This window comes from Mobula hypostoma, chromosome 27, assembly GCF_963921235.1.
Source record: "Mobula hypostoma chromosome 27, sMobHyp1.1, whole genome shotgun sequence".
Classification (NCBI taxonomy): Eukaryota; Metazoa; Chordata; class Chondrichthyes; order Myliobatiformes; family Myliobatidae; genus Mobula; species Mobula hypostoma.
The window spans coordinates 32,136,393-32,155,874 of NC_086123.1; the positions used below are offsets into that span (position 1 = coordinate 32,136,393).

General features: G+C 42.2%; 1 protein-coding gene across 2 annotated transcripts in view; it reads right to left on the minus strand.

Moving 5' to 3' along the window:
* The window catches only part of LOC134338345 (TRAF-type zinc finger domain-containing protein 1-like), a 64,275-nt gene that overhangs the window by 15,199 nt on the left and 29,594 nt on the right, over positions 1 to 19,482 (minus strand). For both annotated transcript variants that reach the window (XM_063034117.1, XM_063034116.1), the window contains 3 exons: positions 18,252 to 18,512; positions 12,201 to 12,268; positions 3,523 to 3,783 (listed from right to left, as the gene is read on the minus strand). In XM_063034117.1, coding sequence (XP_062890187.1) covers positions 3,523 to 3,783; positions 12,201 to 12,268; positions 18,252 to 18,512 — 590 coding nt within the window. The remainder of the gene's footprint in view (positions 1 to 3,522; positions 3,784 to 12,200; positions 12,269 to 18,251; positions 18,513 to 19,482) is intronic.

Genomic DNA, 19,482 nt, shown 5'->3' on the forward strand with positions numbered 1-19,482 from the left:
CATCATCAAGGACCACCATCACCCAGCTCAATCTCGCTTCTCGTTGCTGCCCATTTGGAAGAAAGTACAAGAGCCTCAGGACTCACACCACCAGGTTTAGGGACAGTTACTACCCCTCAACCACCAAGCTCCTGAACCAGTGGGAATAACTTCACTCGCCCCATCACTGAACTGATCCCACAACCTGTGGGGTCACTTTGTTCTTTTGTATTTGCGTAGTCTGTTGTCTTCTGCACATTGGTTATTTCTCTGTCCTGGTGTGTGTGGTCTTTCATCGATCTACTGCAGTTCTCGGGTTTACACAGTATGCTGCAAGAAAATGAATGTCAGTGTTGTATATGGTAACATATACAGTGCTTATAAACAGTTTTCACCACCACACCCCCTTGGAAGTTTTCATGTTTTATTGTTTTACAACATTGAATCACAGGATTTAATTTGGCTTTATTGACAATGATCAACGGTAAAGATTCTTTTGTGTCAAAGTGAAAATTAATCTCTACAAATTGGTCTAAATTTATCACAATGATTAAACACAAAATAATTGATAGCATAATTACTCACCCCTTTGAAGTCAGTATTTAGTAGATACACCTTTGGTAGCAATTACAGCCTCGTGTCTATGTGGATAGGTCTATGCACATCTGGACACTGCAATTTTTCCCCATTCTTCCTTAGAAAAGTGCTCAAGCTCTGTCAGATTGTATAGGAATCGTGAGTGAACAGCCCTTTTCATGTCCAGCCACAAATTCTCAATTGGATTCAAGTCTTGACTCTGACTTGGCCACTGCAGGACATTAACTTTGTTGTTTTTAAGCCACTCCTGTCTAGCTTTGGCTTTATGCTTGGGGTCATTGTCCTGTTGGAAAACACATCTTCTCCCAAGTCGCAGTTCTCTTGCAGACTGCATCAGGTTTTCCCCTCAGGACTTCTGTGCATTTTGCTGCATACATTTTACCCTCTACCTTCATAAGCCTTCCAGGGCCTGTGCAGTGAAGCATCCCCACAGCATGATGCAGACACCACCATGTTTCACAGTAGGGATGGTATGTTTTTGATGATGTGTTTGGCTTACGCCAGGGGTCCCCAACCTTTTTTGCACCACACACCGGTTTAATATTGACAATATTCTTGCGGACCAACCGACGGGGGAGGGGTGTTAATCACGACCGGAATGTAGGTAATAAGTCAACTATAAGTCACTTATAAATGGCTAATAAACTCAATTTTGTTTCTAAAAGGGTTTATCTAACGAATTCAATATTAAACACACAGCGCATATTTTCCTCGCATGAATATAATGGTAAGTCAATTATAAGTTAATAGCATCATAACATTTTAAGTAACATTTGGATATTAAACACCCAGCGCATATTTTCCTTGTATGAACATATAAAATCATTCCAACACACCAATATCGCTGAATCAGTGGGAGCCCTGAGCTTGTTTCCTGCAACAAGACGGTCCCATCGAGGGGTGATGGGAGACAGCGATACTCGAAGGGGGTTCCTTATGTCCAGTCTATTCCGCTTGGCAGAGAGATGATGTTGGAAATGGAAGCAAGGTTTTCAGTGTTTTCGTGGCTATCTCAGGATATTTAGCCTTGATTTTGATCCAGAATGCCAGCATAGATGTTATGTCAAACATACTTTTCAGCCCGCCATCATTTGCAAGCTGGAGGAGTTGATCTTCTTCCCGCGCTGACATGGATGACGCGTGCGTTCAAATTCAAGAGTAGGTGTGACAGGGAATGAGGAAAGGTGCAGCTGACTCACACAGGGTTACCAGATTGGCTTTTCCGGTGGCAAATTCCAGAAATCGGTGTATTTTCCAATGTGGTTGATGTCAGAAAAATCATTTGGCTTTTTCACATGCTAAAATTATCTGCATGAAAATTACATACCATCCTTTTTCTAAAACATTTTCCTTTAAGAAACATAAACACGAGGAATTCTGCAGATGCTGGAAATTCAAGCCACACACATCAAAGTTGCTGGTGAACGCAGCAGGCCAGGCAGCATCTCTAGGAAGAGATACAGTCGACGTTTCGGGCCGAGACCCTTCGTCAGGACTTCTCTAGGAAGAGGTACAGTCGACGTTTCGTCAGGGACGAAGGGTCTCAGCCCGAAACGTCGACTGTACCTCTTCCTAGAGATGCTGCCTGGCCTGCTGCGTTCACCAGCAACTTTGATGTATGTGGCTTCCTTTAAGAAAAATGCTTTTTGGTCAGTTACATTTGGCAATATTTCTGCCGCCAAGAGTCTGGGTAAGAAGGCGCCAACTGGCAAGTCGGCAACACGCTCACGTCGCCAAATCATATTGTTTCCTCGTGGCCCGGTACCGGTCCGTGGCCCAGTGGTTGGGGACCACTTGCTTACGTCACATATAGCATTTAGTCTGATGGCCAAAAAGCTCAATTTTGGTTTCATCAGACCATTGAACCTTCTTCCAGCTGACTGCTGGCAAACTCTAGCTAAGATTTCATGTGAGTTTTTTTTCCAGCAGTGGCTTTCTCTTTGCCACTCTCCCATAAAGCTGCAACTGGTGAAGTACCCAGGCAGCAGTTGTCGTATGCACAGTCTCTCCCATCTCACCAACTGAAGCTTGTAACTCCTCCGGAGTTGTCATAGGTCTCTTCGTGGCCTCCCTCACTAGTCCCCTTTTTGGACAGTCATTCAGTTTTTGAGGACAGCCTGCTCTAGCAGATTTAGAGCTGTCCATTTCTTGATGATTGACTTAACTATACTCCAAGAGATATTCAGTGACTTGGAAATTTTCTTGTATCCATCTTCTGACTTGTGCTTTTCAATAACCTTTTCGCAGAGTTCTTGGAGTGTTCTTTTGTCTTCATGGTGCAGTTTTTGCCAGGATACTGACTCATCAACAGTTGGACCTTCCAGATACAGGTATATTTTTACTACTATCAATTGAAACACTTTGACTGCACACAGATGATCTCTATTTAACTAATTAAGTGATTTCTAAACCCAACTGGCTATACCAGTGATGATATGGTGTGTCATATTAAAGGAGGTGAACACTTATGCAATCAATTATTTTGTGTTTTATATTTGTAATTAATTTAAATCACTTTGTAGAGATCTGTTTTCACTTTGACATGGAAGAGTCTTTTTCTGTTGATCAGTGTCAAAAAAAAAGCCAAATTAAATCCACTGTGATTCAATGTTGTAAAACAATAAAACATGAAAACTTCCAAAGGGGGTGAATACTTTTTATAGGCACGGTATATACGGGGTAATAAATTAACTGAACTAAAATGGATACATCAAACTTTGACATGTTATGGAATCATCATGTAGTTTTCTTTAAACCAAGTAAATTAGAATTCATCACAGCTTCTGCAAATACACTAAAATCTCACATACATACAAATTAACAGATCTTTTCTTACTGAGGTAGAGTCTTCTAGATGTCAACAGTTTTACAAAGGCACTAAGTATTGCTGTTGGAGCCGGATAGCTTAACTCGGTATTTATTTGTAAAAGGCATACACGTTTTTACCTGATGATGATATATTACATCTTCTTCCAAAGCTATACCACAGAACTCGCAAGGAATCATGACATCGCTATGCCTTAAACCTCCGATTGGACCGTATGATGGCAGTGAACGATCTTCAGCAAAGTAATCCCGATTCACATGATGTTGCTGGGAGAAAATGTCATTTGTCCTGGGTGTGGAGACCCTTTGTAGTGGCAGTGGCGGAATGAGTGTATTACTTTTACTAAACGATGCAAAGGCACTTAAAGGATTACAGCCAGTCTGAAAAAGACAATTCTCGTCAATTCTGTGAAAATGGAAAGCAAAGGTGGAGCAAAGAAGCTAGTGTGAGAAAAGATGAAAGAAAAAAGATACTTACTCTTTACCATATATAATCAGTGGCCACTTTATTAGGTATGCCTGATCATTAATGCAAATAATGGTCAGCCAATCGTTGGCAGCAACACAAGGCAGACATGGTTAAGAGCTTCAGTTGTTGTTCAGACCAAATAGCAGAATGGGAAGAAATGTGATCTAAGTGACCTTGACTATGAAGTGATTGTTGGTGCCAGATGGGGTGGTTTGAGAATCTCAAAAACTGCTGATCCCCTGGGATTTCTCACGCACAACAATCTCTAGAGTGGACAGAGAATGGTGCAAACAAAAACAAACAAAATTGTCCCATGACTGGGTGTTCTGTAGGCAAAAATGCCTTGCTGATGAGAGGGGTCAGAGGAGAATGGTCAGATTGGTTCATTCTGACAGGACCCCAAACAGTGATGTGCAGAGCAGCACTTCCGAATGCACAACACATCAAACCTTGAAGTACAGTGGCTCTAGAAAACATTGCTACATGTCTCATGTCTGCAAAAGACCACCTGGATCTTCTACAACACTTCTGGGACAATGTTCTGTGGACAGATGAGACAAAAGTTGAACTTTTTGGCAGAAATGCACATGGCTATGTTTGGAGGGAAAAGGGCACTGCACACCAACACGAAAACCTCATCCCAACTGTGAAACATGGTGGAAGGAGCATCATGATTTGCTGCCTCAAACGTTGAGGGAACAATGAATTCAGAATTGTATCAAGACATTTTACAGGAGAATGTCAGTGTAGCAGTCTACCACCTGAAACTTAATAGAAGTTGGATAATGAAACAAGACAATGATTCAACAGACAAGAGTAAATCAACAACAGAATGGTTTAAAAAGAAAACTTGTTATTTTGGGCAAACAACAGGAATTCTGCAGATGCTGGAAATTCAAGCAACATACATCAAAGTTGCTGGTGAACGCAGCAGGCCAGGCAGCATCTATAGGAAGAGGCGCAGTCGACGTTTCAGGGGTCCCGGCCTGAAACGTCGACTGCACCTCTTCCTATAGATGCTGCCTGGCCTGCTGCGTTCACCAGCAACTTTGATGTATGTTGCTTGTTATTTTGGGAATGGCCAAGTCAAAGTCCTGACCTTAATCCTATAGGAATGTCGTGGAAGGACCTGAAGCAAGCAGTTCATGCAAGGAAGCCCACCAACATCCCAGAGTTGAAGCAGTTTTGTAAGGAAGAATGGCCTAAAATTCCTCCAAGCCGATGTGCAGGACTGATCAACAGTTACCAGAAACATTTGGCTGAAGATTTGTCTACATCTGCGCCAAGTGCATCAAGATGCAGCTCCTAAGGGACCGCGTTACGGAACTGGAGCTGCAGCTCAATGACCTTCGTCTGGTCAGGGAGAGTGAGGAGGTGATAGAGAGGAGTTGCAGGCAGGTGGTCACGCCGGGGCCACGGGAGGCAGACAAGTGGGTCACGGTTAGGAGGGGGAAGGGGAAGAGTCAGGTAATAGGGAGTACCCCGGTGGCTGTGCCCCTTAACAACAGGTACTCCTATTTGAGTACTGTTGGGGGGGGACAGCTTACCCGGGGGAAGCGACAGTGGCCGTGCCTCCGGCACAGAGTCTGGCCCTGTAGCTCAGAAGGGTAGGGCAAGGAAGAGGAGGGCAGTTGTGATAGGGGACTCAATAGTAAGGGGGTCAGATAGGCGATTCTGTGGACGCAGTCCAGAGGCCCGGATGGTAGTTTGCCTCCCTGGTGCCAGGGTCCGGGATATTTCTGATCGTGTCCAAGATATCCTGAAGTGGGAGGGTGAGAAGCCAGAGGTCGTGGTACATATAGGTACCAATGACATAGGTAGGAAAAGGGATGAGGTCCTGAAAGGAGAATATAGGGAGCTGGGAAGGGAGTTAAGAAAAAGGACCGCAAAGGTAGTAATCTCGGGATTACTGCCTGTGCCACGCGACAGTGAGAGTAGGAATGCGATGAGGTGGAGGATAAATGCGTGGCTGAGGGATTGGAGCAGGGGGCAGGGATTCAAGTTTTTGGATCATTGGGACCTCTTTTGGCGCAGGCGTGACCTATACAAAAAGGACGGGTTACACTTGAATCCTAGGGGGACCAATATCCTGGCAGGGAGATTAGCGGGGGCTACTGAGGTGACTTTAAACTAGAATGGTTGGGGGGTGGGAATCAAATTAAAGAGGCTAGGTGTGAAGAGGTTAGTTCACAACAGGGGGATGGGAACCAGTGCAGAGAGACAGAGGGGTGTAAAGTGAGGGTAGAAGCAAAAAGTACTAAGGAGAAAAGTAAAAGTGGCAGGCTGACAAATCCAGGGCAAGCATTAAAAAGGGCCACTTTTCAGCATAATTGTATAAGGGCTAAGAGAGTTGTAAAAGAGCGCCTGAAGGCTTTGTGTGTCAATGCAAGGAGCATTCGTAATAAGGTGGATGAATTGAAAGTGCAGATTGTTATTAATGATTATGATATAGTTGGGATCACAGAGACATGGCTCCAGGGTGACCAGGGATGGGAGCTCAACGTTCAGGGATATTCAATATTCAGGAGGGATAGACATGAAGGAAGGGGAGGTGGGGTGGCGTTGCTGGTTAAAGGAGAGATTAATGCAATAGAAAGGAAGGACATAAGCCGGGAAGATGTGGAATCGATATGGGTAGAGCTGCGTAACACTAAGGGGCAGAAGACGCTGGTGGGAGTTGTGTACAGGCCACCTAACAGTAGTAGTGAGGTCGGAGATGGTATTAAACAGGAAATTAGAAATGTGTGCAATAAAGGAACAGCAGTTATAATGGGTGACTTCAATCTACATGTAGACTGGGTGAACCAAATTGGTAAAGGTGCTGAGGAAGAGGATTTCTTGGAATGTATGCGGGATGGTTTTTTGAACCAACATGTCAAGGAACCAACTAGAGAGCAGGCTATTCTGGACTGGGTTTTGAGCAATGAGGAAGGGTTAATTAGCAATCTTGTCGTGAGAGGCCCCTTGGGTAAGAGTGACCATAATATGGTGGAATTCTTCATTAAGATGGAGAGTGACATAGTTAATTCAGAAACAAAGGTTCTGAACTTAAAGAGGGGTAACTTTGAAGGTATGAGACGTGAATTAGCTAAGATAGACTGGCAAATGACACTTAAAGGATTGACGGTGGATATGCAATGGCAAGCATTTAAAGGTTGCATGGATGAACTACAACAATTCTTCATCCCAGTTTGGCAAAAGAATAAATCAAGGAAGGTAGTGCACCCGTGGCTGACAAGAGAAATTAGGGATAGTATCAATTCCAAAGAAGAAGCATACAAATTAGCCAGAGAAAGTGGCTCACCTGAGGACTGGGAGAAATTCAGAGTTCAGCAGAGGAGGACAAAGGGCTTAATTAGGAAGGGGAAAAAAGATTATGAGAGAAAACTGGCAGGGAACATAAAAACGGACTGTAAAAGCTTTTATAGATATGTAAAAAGGAAAAGACTGGTAAAGACAAATGTAGGTCCCCTGCAGACAGAAACAGGTGAATTGATTATGGGGAGCAAGGACATGGCAGACCAATTGAATAATTACTTTGGTTCTGTCTTCACTAAGGAGGACATAAATAATCTTCCAGAAATAGTAGGGGATAGAGGGTCCAGTGGGATGGAGGAACTGAGCGAAATACATGTTCGTAGGGAAGTGGTGTTAGGTAAATTGAAGGGATTGAAGGCAGAGAAGTCCCCGGGGCCGGATGGTCTGCATCCCAGAGTGCTTAAGGAAGTGGCCCGAGAAATAGTGGATGCATCAGTGATAATTTTTCAAAACTCATTAGATTCTGGACTAGTTCCTGAGGATTGGAGGGTGGCTAATGTAACTCCACTTTTTAAAAAAGGAGGGAGAGAGAAACCGGGGAATTATAGACCGGTTAGCCTAACATCGGTGGTGGGGAAACTGCTGGAGTCAGTTATCAAGGATGTGATAACAGCACATTTGGAAAGCGGTGATATGATCGGACAAAGTCAGCATGGATTTGTGAAAGGAAAATCATGTCTGACGAATCTCATAGAATTTTTTGAGGATGTAACTAGTAGAGTGGATAGGGGAGAACCAGTGGATGTGGTATATTTGGATTTTCAAAAGGCTTTTGACAAGGTCCCACACAGGAGATTAGTGTGCAAACTTAAAGCACACGGTATTGGGGGTAAGGTATTGGTGTGGGTGGAGAATTGGTTAGCAGACAGGAAGCAAAGAGTGGGAATAAACGGGACCTTTTCAGAATGGCAGGCGGTGACTAGTGGGGTACCGCAAGGCTCAGTGCTGGGACCCCAGTTGTTTACAATATATATTAATGACTTGGATGAGGGAATTAAATGCAGCATCTCCAAGTTTGCGGATGACACGAAGCTGGGTGGCAGTGTTAGCTGTGAGGAGGATGCTAAGAGGATGCAGGGTGACTTGGATAGGTTGGGTGAGTGGGCAAATTCATGGCAGATGCAATTTAATGTGGATAAATGTGAAGTTATCCACTTTGGTGGCAAAAATAGGAAAACAGATTATTATCTGAATGGTGGCCGATTAGGAAAAGGGGAGGTGCAACGAGACCTGGGTGTCATTATACACCAGTCATTGAAAGTGGGCATGCAGGTACAGCAGGTGGTGAAAAAGGCGAATGGTATGCTGGCATTTATAGCGAGAGGATTCGAGTACAGGAGCAGGGAGGTACTACTGCAGTTGTACAAGGCCTTGGTGAGACCACACTTGGAGTATGTGTGCAGTTTTGCTCCCCTAATCTGAGGAAAGACATTCTTGCCATAGAGGGAGTACAAAGAAGGTTCACCAGATTGATTCCTGGGATGGCAGGACTTTCATATGAAGAAAGACTGGATGAACTGGGCTTGTACTCGTTGGAATTTAGAAGATTGAGGGGGGATCTGATTGAAACGTATAAGATCCTAAAGGGATTGGACAGGCTAGATGCAGGAAGATTGTTCCCAATGTTGGGGAAGTCCAGAACGAGGGGCCAAAGTTTGAGGATAGAGAAGAAGCCTTTTAGGACCGAGATTAGGAAAAACTTCTTCACACAGAGAGTGGTGAATCTGTGGAATTCTCTGCCACAGGAAACAGTTGAGGCCAGTTCATTGGCTATATTTAAGACCGGAGTTAGATATGGCCCTTGTGGCTACGGGGGTCAGGGGGTATGGAGGGAAGGCTGGGGCGGGGTTCTGAGTTGGAGGATCAGCCATGATCATAATAAATGGCGGTGCAGGCTCGAAGGGCCGAATGGCCTACTCCTGCACCTATTTTCTATGTTTCTATGTTATTGCTGTATGGGGGTGGGGAGGGGGGTCACACCAGTTACTGAAAGCAACAAATACACGAAATATTGGATCATTTTTCTCAGTAGATAAATGCATAAGTATAATGTTTTTTGTGGTATGTATTTAATTGGGTTCCCTATCTAGTTTTAGGACTTACATGAAGATCTGATTACATTTTAAGTCATATTTATGCAGAAATAGAGAAAATTCTAGAGGGTTCACAAACTTTCTAGCACCACTGTACAGGCCAGAGCAGCAGAAGATCACACCGAGTTACACTCCTATACCTAATAAAGTGGCCAGAGTGTATAACTTTATTGTTAATAGTGTCTTCTAACCTACATATGAGTTTTAATAAGTTTCTTCTTCAACTTTCAAGAGAATCTGTTTAGATTGTACTTGTTTTATAAAGACAGTGACTATTTAATTTTGAGCTGCCTGCTCCTGCTTTGAATTCTGGCTTTTTTTTCAAAAAAAGAATTTTACTTTGCTTTAAAGGCAAATGTTTGCAATAAGGCCCCATTTTATTCAGTTGGGCACCAAGTGTCCACTCCTGACCAACTTGTACAGAGTTTTGGATTGGGTAAATTGGTTCTACACAGTTTAATGCAAGTTATTTTTTTTCCATTTTTATTTTACTTTTTCTTATAACCATGACATCCAATTAAGTAGTTCCAGGCCTCAATAACACATCACAATGCCAGCATATCGTAACCTTGGTTGATCATAATCAAACTCAGTTTTTGTTTCAAGGTTAAAATGTTTAATTACTCATTTGAATATAAAAACATTTCATAATTAATCATTACTAAATTTCTAATCTTGCCTAGTTAAGATCTTTACTCCATCACATTTGCAATGTAGGAATACACCAAACAACTGAAGCATTGTGGGAGACTTAAACATTGAAACTGGAACACCAAAACAAAAGGCGGTGTGCTCGTTAATCGCCGGCTGCTGTCAGAGGTAGGCCCCTCTACTCGAGCAACCCCTCTCTCTTTTGGAGGGAGAGCCTGTAGGTCCTCGAGATGGGGGGGTGCTTGGAGAAGCGACACAGAAGATTGTAATATTGGAACAGTGAGTTACTGATCTGCACTCTCGATGTTGCAGGAGCAACCTCTCTCTCCCTCGCTGGGGAGAGAGGGAGCCTGTCTGAGATACCGAAGTGGTCTGTTATTTTCAGATCAAGGATCCTTTTTTTTGGGGGGGGGGGTCGATGCTGTTACTGCTGTTTGTACAAAGAGAGGGAAGAGTGGGGCTTCGGGGTTTTGATATTTCTATCATTCATTCTATGAGGTTCCTATTTTGTGGATGACTGTGAAGAATTCAATTTCAGTTTGTATTCCTTACATTCTCTGCTATTAAAATGAACCTTTGAACCTAATCAATCCATGTCAACATTGCTCCTCCAGGCCTCCTCCTAGTCCTCTCAGCTAATGTTATCTGACCGCCCTCTGGATCGATACCATTTCCCCAAATTATTTATTGAATTTAAACATTATTGGCACAAGAACTTATTTTTTCTAAATTTCCAAGATCCCTTCCAGATTATTTTACAATTAGAGCTTCTTGTTTTGAAATCCCGTAAGAGGGAAACAGTTGAACTCTGCTACTCTGCTATCATATTATACTGAAATCCTGGCAGTTCGCCATATGGCTCCCTGGCTGATGTTCCCGTGTCCCCCAGCCTCCCATGAAACCTGCTGTAAAATTTATTATGCTGCTTGCTATAGTTTAACGTGTGTTGGGGCATCAATGAGAAGAACATCCAGTAATATGGAAAATCTGGCAATCTAGCATCAAACACCTGAACACACAGGATTAATGGACTTATACGACAATCTCTCTATGTATATGTCATCTGTTTTTCAAAGCATTCAGCACTATGAATTTTTCATTTCAGAATGATATAAAAAAGGGGAGAAGATGGCAGCACGACGCAGCGCGCGCAGCCGCTCCGAAATAATATCGTATTTGTTAAGTAGGTACCGTGCACAATCCTGATTTGATGGAGACAGACGTGACAAGCACGGAGGAACATCTGGAGAAACTTCTAAAATGCCTGCTTCGCTGCCACTGCTACTGTGCAATCGAGAATCTCCGGAGGGGAAGGCTCCAAATCCTCGGCTTTGCCTATTGCCTTTGCTGGGCTCGAAGCGCTCGGCAGAGATGGTGCTTGGTGCTGGAGGGCTGGTCGAAGGCTCGAAGTTTTCGGACGGACTTTGGTCAGGTGCCTCCAGGGTGCTGCATCGGCAAGTTTGCAGTACTGGAGGTTCATGGCAGGGAGAGTTTCTCCCTTCTACCATCTGCGTGAGATGATGGGACTTCCGAGAGACTTTGAGACTTTTTTTAAACCCATGGTCATGATCTGTTCTTTATCAAATTACGATATTGCTTTGCACTGTTATAACTGTATGTTATAATTATGTGTTTTTTGTCAGTTTTTTTAGTCTTGGTTTGTCTGGTGTTTCTGTGATATCATTCTGGAGGAACATTGGATCATTTTTTAATGCATGCATTACTAAATGACAGTAAAAGAGGATTGCGTGTCCTCATAAGCTAATCTAAAAGAATGAGGAAGTAAAATGATATTTTTCCACCAATTGCATAAGTAATTCAAAATTTACTTTCAATTACTTCTCTGCCTATTACTGCTACTCCAAGACAATAAACTAAATGGAAACAATCTGAAACTTGGGTTAACCCTTACTCAAAACCACCAACTGAAAAATACCTTGGACAAAAATGAGATTCTCCAAGGTAGAGAATAGCAAACACTTAAGTCTACATCTCACTACCTTTGTCCTTGCTTTGAAGATTAAACAGTCATAACATAGCTACATTCATACAATTGTGGAAGAGCAAATACAATGGCAGATCAGATTACTTGTACCAAACAGGGTGAAGAACAATACAAATTGTCCTTAGTATGTTTGTTGAAAGTCAAAGACATTTGAATTACAAGCAAGCAACAGTGCCACAAGAAAATACTACTTTAAAAAATCAATAATGGGAATATATGAAACAAGATCTAAAGGTAAGAAGCCATATTGGATCAACTGTACCTGATGAAGAATTAGTTCTTCTTCAGGGAAAAGTTCTTCACAGAATTCACAAGGCAACATCGTGACATCTGAAAAAAAAAGTTGTTACTGAAAATTAAAATTTCTGCAACTCTTCACTTTTTTAAAATTTAAATTCAGTCTGACAGATAAAATGAAAATTTTCAAACAAAACTCACAATAAGAGATCTCAAATGAGCCCTTCTTGGATGCAATCCAAAGTGCAAGGCTGCCATCACATTGAATTAATTAACAAGTCAGGAGGGAAGGAGACAAATTGAGAATTTGCTAGTATCTTTACTTGCACTTTGACTGCTCACTGCTATTAGGTAACAAATTTTAAATCTGTTCAATCCACACTTGCACAGCATTGAACAAAGAGAAAAAGAAACTTAAAACATAAAAATGAAAGACAAATCTCCTGAAATTTCAGCAAGAGGTGGAATGAAAATGATAGAACCCAATAAAGTGAAATGTCAAGTTTCATTTAATGCAGTTACCAAATTTCCCCATGAATCACAGCAGTTGATGCAACAATGACTCAGTAAACTACACAAAGATCATCTCTAATTTAGCCTGTTGCCAAATCTGCTAACCCAGCTGAGCTAGCTGTTTGACAAAGCACAAACTGATATCAGAAAGCTTGAGCTGAGAAATTTTACCTCCTATTCCTGATTTAAATAACACTCAGAACAGAAGTGTGCATGGTGAGAACATTACAAATGCAATAATTTATCACATAGTTGCCTATCCAACTTTAAGTATCCATAAAATTAAGTTGATTTGAGTGAAGTGCCACACTTGTCTGTGGAGCTCCTTCCCAGAAAAGTGTCAAAATTTAAGGCAGAATTTTGTTACTGCTGTAATATGTGAGTTAGTTTTCAAAGTACATTTATTATCAAAGTATGTCATACAGTCTTGAGATTCATCTCATTACAGGCAGCTACAAAGCAAAGGAACCCAAAAGAACCCATTAAAACAAAAGATCATCGAACACCCAATGCGCTGGGAGAAAAAGAACAAATTACGCAACTAATAAAAATATGCAAATAGCATTCAGAAATGAATACCACAATAACATACATTAAATTGTGTTTATAAATTAAGCATGTGCTAGGAAGCTTTAATCAAAAAAACAGAGATTGCCTTAAAGTTACAAAGGATGAATTTTTACAAATTCAGGATTGTTTATTGCTTTCCAAAGTAAAATAAATCTTGGTTGCAACAAAAAGAGAAATGCTTACTGAGGTTCCACTCTATATTAAAAGAACAATGTTTTAATTGAGGAAACAATAGTGAACTTTAACAAAACCTGCCACTCCAATGATAGGAGTAAAAAGAAAAACTACACAAACTATAAATTCATAACAAAAACAGAAAATGTTAAGAATCTGATTGGGTTTGTGGGGAGGGAGAAGGTGCCACATTGCAGACCAAGGACACCATCAGAATTTCTAAGTTTTCCAAAAAGTGCTTCTGAATTGGATTAAGTTACCTGCAAATAATTTATTAAGCTAATTACTTTCTCCTTAGGGATTCCGTGTCCTTCATGACTTTCAGAGAACCACCTTTTACAATCTACTACCTGAAATAGGGTGAGGCAAGCAGAGATCAGAGTCTCCATTGTCTCCAAACCAAAAACTAAACTATGGCTTGAACTGAGTGAAGTATACTGCCAGATTGGGTTACCACTGTGATTGTGGAAGAGTGATTTGTTTCAAGGGAAGCAATGAGCATGCATCATATCCATATACAGTTACATGGAGTTCAATTCAGGTGCCATCTCTAAGGCGTTTGTATGTTCTCCCTGTGACCACACAGGTTTCCTCCGGGTGCTCCAGCTTCCGCCCACAATCTAACAAGGTACTGGTTAGCAGGTTAACCGATCATTGTAAGTTGCCCTGTGATTAGGCTTGTGTTAAATAGGTGGGCTGTTGGGAGGGGGTGGGGGGGGGGGTGAGGTTCATTGGGCCAGAAGGCCCTGTTCCAAATAAATAAATGGTTTATGTAGATTAGGGTGATGGGAAGAGAAAAGATCAATGATTATATCACTCAATGACAAATATTCCAGAGAGAAAATAGTTTTGAAATACCAAATTAGAGAGAAAGCCTTAAGAAATGGATCTCAGGCAGGGTAGCTGAAAACCCAGTACAGGTAATTACCTGCAATAATTGTCTACCTAATGCATACAGGTTTAAAAAGGAACACCAGAATAGCTTTCATGTTTACATTTCCACTTAGCAGTCCATCTAATGCAAAGAGCACTTCATCGAAGTTTATTCCAATATATTTCATTAAGCACATTATACTTTGTGGATGTAACAAATCTCATACCTTCGGTATGTTTTATTAAAAATTGGAAAAAGATGCTTGATAACTTGAAAATAACTTTGAGTTAGGGGTTAGAAGAAAAAGGGCAGGCATGTTGGAAATTATGTCCAGACTTCTTGATGTAGAATGTTTATAAGCTAATCATTCCAACACGAACACAGGCATAACAAAGAATAAGTATCAATGTGCTGAGATATGCCACTTTGAGGAAGAGACCACATTGAAAAACACCATCAGGGGTCTAAAGCTAAAGTGCTATTATGGCAAACAGAAAGATACAGGAAGAAATTGGCAGATTCAAATATAGAAGTCGAAAATATCTTATATTGTTGGTCTTTCTAGGAGAGCTTGGTTTGAAGAACGGAGCAAAACTTAATAGTGTCCAAGCAGAACTTGAAAGCAATATGCCAGACCCATTTTGTTTTTAAGCAACACACACAAAACGTTGGAGGAACTCAGCAGATCAGGCAGCATCTATGGAAAAGAGTAAACAGTCAACGATTTGCGCAGAGACCCTTCATCAGGACTAGAAAGGAAGATGAGAAGTCAGAGCAAGAAAGTGGAGGGAGGGGAGGAAGGAGTACAAGGTGGTAGGTGATAGGTGAAACCAGGAGAGGGGGAGGGATGAAGTAAAGCACTGGGAAGTTCATTGGTGAAAGAGATAAAGGCTAGAGAAGTGGGAATTTGATAGGAGAGGACAGAAGACTATGGAAGAAAGGGAAGGAGGAGGAGCACCAAAGGGATGTGATGAGCAGGTAAGGAGATAAGCTGAGAGGGGGAAACAGGAATGGGAAATGGTGAGGGGCAGGGGGCAGCAATTATCAAAGTTTGAGAAATTGATGTTCATGCCATCAGATTGAAGGCTACCCAGACAGAATATGAGGCGTTGCTCCTCCAACCCGAGTGTGACCTCATCCTGGCAGGAGAGGAGGCCATGGACGAACATGTCAGAATGGGAATGGGAAGAAGAATTGAAATGGGTGGCCACAAGGGGATCCTTTTTTTTGTGTCAGATCAAAGGTGCTCAGCGAAGCAGACTCTCAATGCAAGTCAGATATACAGGAAGCCACACCAGGAGCACCAGGTACAGTAGATGACCCCAACTGACTTGCAGATGAAATGTCACTTCTCCTGGAAGGACTGTTTGGGTCATTGAGATAGTGAGGGCAGAGGTGTACGGCAGGTGTGGCACTTGTTCCGCTTGCGAGAATAAGTGCCAGGAGGGAGATCAGTGGAGCGGGACATGTGGGCAAGGGAGTCACAAAGGAAGCGATCCCTGCAGAAAGCAGATAGTTGGGGGGGGGGGTGGAGAGAAGAGATGGGTTGGTGGGGGGATCCTGCTGGAGATGGCAAAAGTTATAAAGAATTATGTGCTCGACGCGGAGGCTACTGGGGTGGTAGGTGAGGACAAGAGTAATCCTATCCTTGGTGTAACAGTGGGAGGATGGGATGAGGGCAAATGTGCGCAAAATGGAAGAGATGTGGGTGAGGGTAGTGTTGATGGTAGAGGAAGAGAAGCCCCTTTCTTTGAAGGAGGACATCTCAGTAGTTGGGAAGCAATGGCGGTGTAAGCTGGAACATAGACTATTCTATGTAGATGATGAAAAGGAAGGCATAGCTGAGACCCCTGCGAGTGCCCATGGCTACATCTTCGGTTTGAAGGGAAGTGAGAGAACCCAAAGGAGAAATTATTGAGGGCAAGGACCAGTTCTGCCAGACAGAGGAGAATGGCGGTGGAGGGGAACTGGTTGGGTCTGTTGTCCAGAGAGAAGTGGAGGGCTTTAAGGCCCACCTGATGGGGGATGGATGGGGACTGGTCATCCAAAGTGAAAACGAGATGAGCAGGGCCAGGGAACCTGAAGTCATTGAAAAGATCAAGAGCTTGTGAAGTGTCACCTATGTAGGTAGGAAGGGACTGAACCAGGGGAATAAAACAGAATCCAGGTACAGAGACACAAGTTCAGTAGGGCAGGAGCAGGCAGAAACAATGGGTCTACCTGAACAAGTGGGTTTATGGATCTTGGGTAGGAGGAAGAGACAAGGGGTGTGGGGCAAGGAAACCATAAGGTTGGTGGCAGTGTACGGGAAATCCCTGAATTTGATAAGGTCGGATGATGGTGTGGGAGACAATGGCCTGTTGCTCCTTCGTGGGGTCCTGTTCAAGAGGTAAGCAAGAAGAGGCATCTGAGAGTTGCTGCCTAGCCTCAGCAAGGTACAGGTCAGTCCACCAGACTACTAGCGCACCCCCTCCTTATCTACAGATTTGATGGTGAGGTTGGGATTAGTGCAGAGAGTAGAGAGCAGCACGTTGTTTTTAAGTACACTATTCATTATTTAACTTTTATTTCATAAATTTCAACACAACTTCGAAGTGAAGTGATGTAGATTTTAAATAGGGAGAAGCCATAGAACGCAACCATTGAAAGAAATGTGTAAAGCAAGACTGGATGAAACTCACTCTGCTTCAAGCTGATACAATTAACATTTACCTTAGACAATACCCAGCCTGGTCCCCGTTCATTATAAGAAAAAATGCAGCTAAACTCTTAAAATGGTCACATTGTAAAGGATAGAGATGAGATCTAATTCTAATCAATCTTTTAATATGTTCTTCGAAAAAGGAATCAGTAGCATCACCCACACCACCAATCCCCAGCCTCCCTATCACATTCTTTGTTGAAGACTCTAGACTTCAGCTTGAACATGAAAACTAACATTGCAGGTTAATTGTCAGTCATCTCAAAAGAAAGCAGAATAACAGAAAATCAATGTGTGAAAAGGGACAATGGATATGTATTTTTACTTTATCCTTTTGAATACAAGTGAGTTAAGCTAACACAAAAAAAAGCCATACAGACTTCAAGCCTTCACCACTGATCTGATCCACCAACTGCCTGATCTTCTTACTCTGAGTTTCTGGTATCCATAATCTGTCTCAGGCTTTAATGAAGTCAGTAGTCAACCCTCCAGTTTTCTTGGTTACATACTTCCCAAATTACACATCTTTTGAATAAGAAAACTGAACATGGCACCCCTAGGTGGACAATCCCTTAACCCGAGACCACGCTTCCAATTCGAGGATTGAGGAAATCTTGACAGAATGTTAAGGATGTTTCAATGAGATCACATTACATTCTATATACTTCCATCTCAATCATTCAGCCTACAACACACTATTTCAGGAATCAAAGCACTGAAATCATTTTTCCTACATCTAATAAAGCAACTTATGCTTCCCACTTGCAGACAGAACTTCTTCACTGCGTGCAACATAAATGAGAACCAAATGTGAATTATTAATCAGATTTTTTGGCACATCAAAAACAATGGATAAGTACAACCAATATAATACACTAGAGAGTATGGGAAAATATTAAACACCCATTGCTCAGATGTGTGGAAGTGACCTGGTTAACATCCTTCTGCCTAGACTAATATCCATGTCAGAATTACAGTGGCATCGTGATGAGTGCAATGCTATTACAGCTGAAAGGGTCGGAGTTCAGAATTCAATTCCAGCACTCTCTGGAAGGAGTTTGTACATCCTGCCTATAGAGTGTTTGTGGTTTCCTCCCACTGTCCAAACTCATACTGGTTAGCAGATTAACTGGTCATTGTAAACTATCCCGTGATTGGGCCAGAAGAGCCTACTCCACGCTTTGCGTCCCAATAAATAAACACACAAACCAGAAACAAGTACGTTTGTACTTTTAACAACTTACTTGTTACTTCCTCATGGACGTTTACAGAGGCTGGGAATGGATCAGATGATGGCTGGTCCTCAAACAATCCAACAACGTTTTGTGGATGTGAATACCCACAATCGGAGTGAAGGTCCTCCCACACTGGGGTCCCCGATCCTTCACCACTGTTTTCATTTTGCAAACTCAGAGCAAGCAGATAGTCTAGATTAGAGTTGGTATCCAAGCGTATGGGATCTGCTACTTCATTTTTTTCAGTCCTTGTAACACTGGGTGTGAAAGCTACAGAAAATGCACATCTTGTTAAAAAGTAGAAGGCTTAACAAACACTGAATTAAAGAATTGCCTTTTTGAAGATAATCACTATTGTAAATGAAGCAAAAGCCTGTGATTTTGCACAAAGCAAGTTCTTACAGAGAAATTATTTGACAATATAGAACTATTTGTCTAAAATGAATGTGTAGTCAAGACAGTGATGTCAAATACACAGCTGCTACTGGTCAAGGATTTCTATTACATTGCAAAGTTCTAGAGCATCCAGTCTAAGAATTGCTACCATCGACTTGTAGAACAGTTTTTCACTTATGCCCAAAATCCCTCATCTCAGTCAGCAGCTTCTCCATGCTGTTACAGTACAGAAGAACTGGCTGCAAGATAACACTGCTGCACATCCACAGTACTGTTTGTATATCCACAAATCCATCAGTGCCAGAAATGGGTTTACTTAAAAGCTGGAAAGCCTGGATATGGATACAATTCTGTTTCTTGCACAGATAACTTTTCAAACTTTGTGGGTCCTTCAGAAGTCTGTGAGCAGGATAAAGGCCCACTCTTGACTAGGAATCTCAGGTGTAACACCAAAACCTAAATTATGATAACCTTCAGCTCAATATCAACATTTTCATTCCTCTTTTAAATTCTCTGCCAAACAAATATTCAATCATTTTGGAAGCAAGTCATGAAGAAACCTATAATTGCTGGACGTATATCACAAAGGACCTTGCACTTCAGCTGTGGGTCTGTACACTTTAGAGTTTAGACCAGAGGTTCCCAATCTTTTTTATGCCATGGACCAATATCATTGAGCAAGGGGTCTGTGAACCCCAGGTTGGGAACCCCCCCCCATCTAAACTGATGTGGAATGACCATACCGAGACCCTGAGGGGCCACAAAAGGTAGACATTGAGTGGTTTTCACTAGTGGGAAGAGTCCTGAATGAAGGGCCACAGTTACAAGGGGTAGGTCAATTGAA